This window comes from Macrobrachium nipponense, chromosome 40 (genome assembly GCF_015104395.2).
Source record: "Macrobrachium nipponense isolate FS-2020 chromosome 40, ASM1510439v2, whole genome shotgun sequence".
NCBI lineage: Eukaryota > Metazoa > Arthropoda > Malacostraca > Decapoda > Palaemonidae > Macrobrachium > Macrobrachium nipponense.
The window spans coordinates 2,570,394-2,579,503 of NC_061101.1; the positions used below are offsets into that span (position 1 = coordinate 2,570,394).

The 9,110-nt window shown below is 38.6% G+C and overlaps 1 protein-coding gene across 4 annotated transcripts in view; it reads left to right on the plus strand.

Annotated features, from left to right (window-relative positions):
* The window catches only part of LOC135211865 (coagulation factor X-like), a 41,690-nt gene that overhangs the window by 9,486 nt on the left and 23,094 nt on the right, over window positions 1-9,110 (plus strand). For all 4 annotated transcript variants that reach the window (XM_064245083.1, XM_064245082.1, XM_064245085.1 and 1 more), the window contains exon 2: window positions 2,041-2,694. In XM_064245083.1, the coding sequence (XP_064101153.1) occupies window positions 2,578-2,694 (117 nt within the window). In that variant the 5' untranslated portion in view covers window positions 2,041-2,577. The remainder of the gene's footprint in view (window positions 1-2,040; window positions 2,695-9,110) is intronic.

Here is a 9,110-nt window from a genome sequence, read left to right on the forward strand (position 1 = left end):
CTCTGTATTTTGAATGTAAGGGAAAACACCTCCATGCACCCGGGATAAATTGCAGGTGTGGTGTGCCCTGAAAAAAACTATATCCTTGACCAGAACCATATCCAGTTAGACAAACATGACTCAGAGAGGAGAGACTCCCGTTGAGCCTGCTCTATATTTGGCGAAAGGGCTCTCCCTATTTCTGTGACCAAATGTAGACTTACAGAGTCCTAGGTAAATGCATTTCTAGAACCACAACATTGAACGACGTTCAGGACTGCCACACCTCACCTATAGATTTAATCCGGGGTCATGTGTCCAATTGTATGCTTTCAGATAAGGAAATGCCCCAAGTTCTTGCAGAGTTCGTTGAACTAATAAAGACCTGAAGGATATAATACAATGTATAGTACCTAGTCTATGCAGAAAAAGGAAATTTGATCTTCGACTCCCTAAAGATGATTTGTAGTTTTCTAGTCTTAGGGAAAGTTCTTTGATTGGTAATTCTAAAATAACCTACAGTTATAACAAGGGAGTTTATAAACAACACTGCAAATCAACCACTCACTATTGTGCTAAGAAGAGCAAATATACACTTCCAGTTGGAGACGAAATCCTACTGGTTTATGTGTTGCCACACTCGAAAATATGGAAGGCAAAGGATGTTTCATTTTGGAGTTTAGACCACTACTGAAGATTCCCCATAAATAACACAATTTTACTCTTCTATCCTTGACTTCACCGCACCAATTTAAATTAAATAACATAATTTAATTCTTGTGTCTTTGACTTCATCCCATTTCATTTTAATCTGACGTATTTATGTGAACAACAGTACGACCAAATCTCGCTTTTCATTTCAGCTGTGCAAGCTGTACAGAGAGACCATAGTCGTTGAGTTCCAATATAAGCGCAATTTCATTTCGCAGACGATCATATGGTCCAAAAACAAATTCTCAACAAGATAAAGAGTAAAATGACAGAGATAAACTGAAGCTATAAAAGAGCTGTAAAAATTACTACCTCTATTCATGTCTAGTACCTTGTCCCAGCTCCCCTCGACACCTCTAGTACTACCTTCCCAGACTGGGCATTACCTTACCAGAAGGCCATCATCGTCAAAGCCTCCCCCTGGCCCAGTCTCCCTGGTGCACCCCTGGGTCCCACGTATACTCCTGAAGGGGGTTAGGAGAGAGAGAGAGAGAGAGAGGAGCACCTGACTCACTAGTCTGGTCCACCAATGATCCCTTCACCAGACGTACTAGTGGTCCACTGTGATTGTCTCTCTCTCTCTCTCTCTCTCTCTCTCTCTCGGTCTTTGGGTTCCCTTCGTCTTCTTCTTCTTCATCATCTTCTTCTTGATCCCTTTCAGAGTAAGAAAGGTTACGATTCAATTGTTATTAAAATTTTCTTCGATGACTCACTTCCGTTCGGATTTTCTTTTCAGAGGCTGGCAGTAAAGGTGTGTACAAAGAGAGAGAGAGAGAGAGAGAGAGAGAGAGAGAGAGACGAGAGAGAGAGAGAGAGAGAGTGAGAGAAAGTAGTAAAAATCCTGGGTAAGAGAAATTCCTATAGGTGAGATATCCTGGAGAACGAAAATCTCTTGTGAATTTCAGTTTCTGAGCAGCTGTTACTGATTTTAATAAAGAAATACCTATTATTGTTACTGTAACCTCTAATATCTTTTATTTATCATATATTCCTACAAACAAAATGTTTAAAGTAATCTGTGACGAGAAGATTTTTGGTTAAAGGTCACATTTTGCAGTGATTATTTCTGTAAACTGTATACCATTGGTGTCCAGTTGTGTCTTCCTTAGAAAAGATATGAGATGAAATCTCGCTGTTTTTACACAATTTCTTGTTAATCCTGAAGTATTATATATATATATATATATATTATATATATATATATATTTTATATATATATCTATATATATATAATATAATTTATATATATATTATATATATATATATATAGTATAATATAAATATATATATATATATATAAAACACACAGACTACCCCATTAACAAACCATATCTTTTGTACTTGTTGCAGAAACCGTGCCACCAGCACTGCTAGAACTTGAGACGTTTAGTGATTTGTACTGCCCACTCGTACCAGCACTAAAGAGAATCGAGGATTTTATGCAGTGAACTCACTGGCGCTACTTCTACCCGAGCGATAAGTTGAGTGGCTAACAAGTGAACTGGAAAGTGACTGTACACCTAAGTGAAAGGATTAGTCAGTTCCAGGAACCTGTGTGTGGAGTTAGGATAGAAATGGACTTACTGATGACATATTAAAATCATTAAATTAAAAGATTTCTAACGTCATCGTGATTGGTAGATCCATGATTATCGTGTTAGTGTGATTTTCTTTTTGTGATAAACTACGAAGGGATTTACGTGACTTTACGGTTAGAAAAATCAGCCATATTAGACCTAGTTTGCGACGCCTATTCCTTCCAGTAGGCCTATACGCCTATAGGATCCTTTTGGGAGGATAGTCCTACAAAGTTGTTGGTGTTTAGGAAAGAGAGAAAATAAATATAAAGAGACAAAGAATTGAGCAAAAAAAAAAAAAAAAAAAAAAATGAAGTGTGTCATGGAATTAAGTGCCTTTGTCTTAGTGATTTTCTTAACACTGGAACCTGCAGTCGGAGACGAAGGCAGCCACAAACACAGAAGAAGGCACAGTTCGAAAACGGCGGTAAGTAAATCTTATTTTTCTTTTGATTTTGAGAACAATTTACTATAATTCCTACGTGATACAGGATCAGAAGTTGTCATATATTTAGTTTTAAACTTTCGTGATATCAGACGGTGTCATTGCTCGTGAGAGCTGTGTACACTTACCAAAAAAAAAAAAAAAAAAAAAAAAGTGTTGCATAACGCTCCATCTCTGCTTTAAGTTTCTGTGTGTGTGTGTGTGTGTGTGTGTGTGTAGCAGCAGACAGTCCTTATTTTCATGTGACCAATTCAAGTCGAGACACACTCTGCCGGCAGAATCTGAATGCAGTTTTGCAAACATCATCCGGGTGTTCTGCTTGCGTGGACACCCTCCATTTTGGCGCCAATGAGCTCCTGACTGGCGACCCAAGCAGGCTAAACTAGGACTAAGTTTCCTAGTTTGGTTTGCAGGTCAGTTGGGACAATAGCTGGTTGGCTATTCATTTCATATTATTATTATTATTATTATTATTATTATTATTATTATTATTAAAAATGAAATAACAACTACACTACGAAATTACGAATCTAGACGCATATCAGCCTAGACATCTGTTCCAGGGAAACATTACAAGAGTTAATGCCTTCTTCTGTTCATATTATTATTATTATTATTATTATTATTATTATTATTATTATATTATTATTATTATATTTATTATTATTATTATTATATAAAATAACAACTAAACTACGAAATTACGAAGCGAGACGCATATCAGCCTAGACATCTGTTCCAGGGAAACATTGCAAAAAAGTTGATGCCTTCTTTTGTAGGCCTATTCTGTGAGGATGTAGGCTTACCATGGACGTAACGATTATCATGCTGTCTGCAGTTAAATGTTGATAGCTGTTAATTCATGCATGATTGTTGAATTGTTGAAGCATTCATAACCAATCATGATCCCTGCATTACCTTATGAGGGAAACTGACTGTTAATATGTTTCATACATTTCTTAAGGCGTATTTCTCTCTTATGAGAGTGGAACTAGTTTTGACGTAAGATAAATTCTATACCCTCGTTTTAAAAGGATAAAATTGAGATTTAGTTTTCCAGGAAATAAGGGAATCAAATACGTTTCTCCTTTTCATGTATGTGCTCGTTTTACTTGAAAAATGGAGTGTGAATCCCGCAGAGTTATATTTCAATTTCATCAATTTCAATTTCTTCCTAGCGCTCCGAAGTAAGTACGTACATGCAAATGCTTGATCTCTATACTTGCTTCTGTCTTGCGAATGTTACTTAAAATCAAAAGAAAACTCGACTTAAGTAACTGATAAACAAACATCGTTTAAAGACTCGTCATTGATTAGATGCGCTGGTGGTGAATTAGACAATTTCTGTTTAATTTCCTTGTTTTTCCTTTTGCAAACTCTCGTGAATAACATTTCTACCTATTTATAACCAGATTCAATTTGAATTCAAATAGGAATATTAGGAATATTCCAGAGAGCAATGCAATATATTCCTCACAGGCGAATTCATCTCTCAATAAATTGTAATGATTATAATTCGGCTGAAATGAATTCAAGAAAGACCAGTCATTATTGAATGGAATATTTTCTCGATCAATTCCTGCAAGATCCGAAAACTCTCTGCTTGCTTGGGAGACTCCGAGCGTAGCATTGAACTCTCACCCCTCGAGCTGTGAATCAGGCAGCTAATGATAATGACTCAGTATGCAAATGAGGTGGTTAATAAGTTTTAACTTCCTCTCAGAGAACGAGGGGGCGTCTGTCTCTCTCAGCCTGGGAATAATATATTTAAGGTCTCCTCTGTTACGTAACTTCTTCTACCACCTTTACCTAATTTCCTGACGTTTAATTCATTTTTAGTCTTCCGTAATAGAAACTTATGGTGCCGGCTATGTTTGTCCGTCTGCAGTTTGTCTTTCCGCCCTCAGATCTTAGAAACTACTGAGGCTAGAGAGCTGCAAATAGGCACGGTGATCATGCACCCTCCAATCATCAAACATACCAATTTGCAGCCCTCTAGCGTCAGTAACTTTTTATTTTACCCAAGGTTAAAGTTATCCATGATCATGCAACGATGTAGGACAGGCCACCACCGTGCCGTGGTTAAAATTTCATGGGCCGCGGCTCATACAGCATGATACAGAGACCACATAGAGAGAGCTCTATTTTCGGTGGCCTTCATTATACGCTGTAGCGGCTGCGGTAGAGAAAACTCGATTGCGCCGTATATGTCTCTCTGCGAATGAGATTAATAAAAAAAACGACTCATTGGATTAAATTAAGTATCATGGGATTGTATAACTCTCTCTCTCTCTCTCTCTCTCGTCTCTTCCTCTATCACTCTCTCATCTCTATATATATATAATATATAAGATATATATTATATATATATATATATATATTATATATATAATAATATATATATATATATATATTATATTATACCTATGAATGTATGCAAACATGATTATTATTATCATTATTATTATTATTAAAAATAGAAAAGATGGTATATTAGATTAATTCGCTGAATTCTAACAATTTATTCAACATTATTATTATTATTATTATTATTATTATTATTATTATTATTATTATTATTATTATTATTATTAAGCAAATGAATTTATACCTATCGTCAATTCTTTTAAGATATAACAATCAAAGTTGCCTGATATGAATACAATACACATATTTAAATTACATCAATGCATTCATTATATCTACTATTATCCTTCCTTTCACTGAACACTCACCTACCTTCTAATCCCCACATTAGTCTAGCCACGAATGAAAAGGAAAGGACAATAAAAGCTGACGAAGAGGAATCCGGATGATGGCAGAGCCAGCTACCACGGTGTAAGCATGTCAGCGTTGCTAATGCCTTCTTCTTCTTCTCGGTAGTGTGGATGCCCAATATAATTTCTGTCCCGTGTTCGACTGACTTCCGCATTCTGGACCTCTGTATTTTCATAGTCATAGCTTACAGAGTCGGACTTCTCAAGGCCCCAGAAAGTATTCTGGGACGCTAACAAGTTAGTTTTATGACGTGTGGGATATTTACTAGTTTTTTTTTGTATGAAGGCTTTCGTTTTGCTGTTCTCATTTCTAGCTTGACGAGGGATGTGTGTAGCATCAGAACTGGGTTACCTCTGGATAGTCGTTTGTTTAAGGCAAGAAGGCTATTCCTGATCTAGATTCCTATCTGGACAAGAAGGCAATTCCTGATCTGGATTCCTATCTGGACAAGAAGGCAATTCCTGATCTGGATTCCTATCTGGACAAGAAGGCAATTCCTGATCTGGATTCCTATCTGGACATGAAGGCAATTCCTGATCTGGATTCCTATAAGGACCTGAGGCATCTGAAAAAAAAAAAAAAAAAAAGGGCCATGGGATTCCTATCTGGACAAGAAGGCAAACATCCTGGATTCATCTGGACAAGAAGGGCAATTCCTGATCTGGATTCCTATCTGGACAGACGGCAATTCCTGATCTGGAATTCCTATTCTGGGACAAGGAAGGCAATTCCTGGGGAAAATTCTGGGGATTCCTATGCTGGAACAAGAGGCAATTCCTGATCATGGATTTCCTATCTGGACTATAAGAAGGGCAATTCCTGATCTGGATTCCTATCTGGACAAGAAGGCAATTCCTGATCTGGATTCCTATCTGGACAAGAAGGCAATTCCTGATCTGGATTCCTATCTGGACAAGAAGGCAATTCCGATATTATCTGGCAAGGCAATTCCTGATCTGGATTCCTATCTGGACAAGAAGGCAGTTCCTGATCTGGATTCCTATCTGGACAAGAAGGCAATTCCTGATCTGGATTCCTATCTGGACAAGAAGGCAGTTCCTGATCTGGATTCCTATCTGGACAAGAAGGCAATTCCTGATCTGGATTTCTATCTGGACAAGAAGGCAATTCCTGATCTGGATTCCTATTTCTGGAGTTTACAAGGATCAGGATGTCTCAAAGAATTGTTAGTCCATCCTGAGAGGAGACATCGTGTGCTCACTTATCTGAAGGAGCAGGTTTTTACTGTTCTTCAGCGTCCGAATGATTCTGTCTAGCTTTCTTTTAAACTCTTCCACACTGTTGCTCTTTACAACTGGAGCCTGGTGCATTAGAAGAAGAAGAAGAAGAAGAAGAAGAAGAAGAAGAAGAAGAAGAAGAAGAGACAGAGACAGAGAGAGATCTTCGACGATAAAATGCACAGGTCTGTGCCGAGCGACCGCCTGCCTGCATTTATCCACGAAAAAATAACAACTCAAGAGATATGGCGAACCCCAGGCCATAAATCCCGTCCCCGCAGTCTTCCAGACACTGAGGGGGACATCTCGGACACTTTAGAAAGACTTATCAGCATCTCAATAACCCAGTATGAGAGCAATAAAAGATTCAAATGAGACCTGGGGCAGAGAAGAAGAAGAAGTAGTAGACTTAGCGGCTCTGTTGTATAGTCAGGTTTGACGAGATCCTAGGAGCGGAATGCGAGACTGCTGCACCCTGCCACCCCTATAGGCTAACCTCACGGAGTCCTCCCACCAACCTCCTCCTGTCTCCTGCTGATTTGCATTGGTGTGCTTTACTTCTGCTGTGCGTGGCGTGTGGCGCCAGGGAGATGTTGATGGGTTTACAAGATGCGGCTATGGGGAGGACGGGGTTGATAGGGTTTGTGAAAGGGGCTGAATTATGTTCCCCACGGGGGGCCGCCTTTTGTTGTGCTTCGTGTCGCCTGCAATGCTCGGCGTTTCGTTTTTGTTTATACCAGGTTGCTTCTTCTTCTTCTTCTTCTTCTTCTTTATTTCAGTAGGAGATCTGGCTTCTTTTACTGGAGGTTTATACCAGGCTGTTGTTGTTGTTGCTCTTTTCTGCTTATTCTTCTTGATTTTTAAAATTTCGTTTTCCTGGTCTTACCAAAGTGACGCAGTCATTTCGATTTGCTCTGAATTCTTGATTAGTTGTTCCTATACGAAAGCAATTTTCTTACAATAAATCATACTCTGTGTGGATGTGTGTGTGTGTGTGTGTGTGTGTGTGTGTGTGTGTGAGAGAGAGAGAGAGAGAGAGAGAGAGAGAGAGAGAGAGAGAGAGAGAGAGAGCGGGCGAGCAGTTTTATTCATTTTTTTATTCAGGACACAGACACTGTATCTGATTTTTTTGTCAGGAAATAAATTGACAGGTGGAACCAGCCTTCCGAATAGATTTAATTAAGCTAAATATGATCTATGTTCATGCACATAGCAATTATTATATAATGTTACATGCGAGTATGAGTTTATGCATCAGAGTACACCGAAGATATAGTTTTAAATTTATAAAAAAAAAAAATTGGGAACATTCCTACGTGACAAGAGACGCCAACGCTGTTTTAGAAATGTAGAAGAATGATGAGGACAATGAAAGAGATCTCAGTACACTCGACATCTCTCACAATAGTAGTAACAATAGTAATAGTAGTAGTAGTAGGATTTGTCGTTGAAACGGCCCCCTATTAGTGTCGACGGGACGATTAAGATGAAATATATCTTTGGAACTGCTGGTCTCCATTACATTCCAAGAGACTCGACGCTCGTCAAACTATGTACTGAAATGGAGATCTAGTCTCTCTCTCTCTCTCTCTCTCTCTCTCTCTCTCTCTCTCTCTCTCTCTCTCTCTCTCTCTCTCTCTCTCTCTCTCTCTCTATGATTTATTGCAGGAAAATTGTTTTTGTATAGGAACAGCTAATCAAGGATTAGTTGCCCAAGGATGGGCATTGAAAGTCTTTTGCGAAAGAATATAAATAAAGAGCGAACGTTTTCGCAATACTTTTAAAAATGCCCATTTTTGTCTCTCTCTCTCTCTCTAACTCTCTCTTGCTCTCTTACACTGCTAAAGTATGTAGTCCTTTTAAAGTAGACATGCCGGAAACGCCACATCTGCCCTTCATATCACTCATTCCTAATCTCGACTTGTATGATATCAAATGATTAATACAACTCTCTTAAAACGCATGCAAGGTTACGTCAGTCTCGTAGGACGGAAAAACCTTGTACGATTACACACTCGAAGATGTAAACGTCTTCTCCTTCCTCCTCCTCCTCCTCTTCTTCTTCTCCTTCTTCTTCTTCTTCTTCTTCTTCTTCTTCTCTGGCCGCTGCTAGAATATCCTCAGGTTTCACTCAAAGGAACTTGATCTACTGTCGAGTTCTTCTCTCCCATGGAGGAGAAAACACCGTCTGGTGGTAAGCAGCAGTCTCTCTCTCTCTCTCTCTCTCTCTCTGAGGTTTTAGCTGTTTTTTTGGATGAAAATAAAATTTTTTTTTTTAAATTCAGTTCGTGGAGATGCAGTTTTTCTTCTCGACGAATAAAAGTGCTTCACGTTTCTCTAAGTCTTTGGGTGTCTTTCTTATCTGTTGCCGTTTCGTTATTT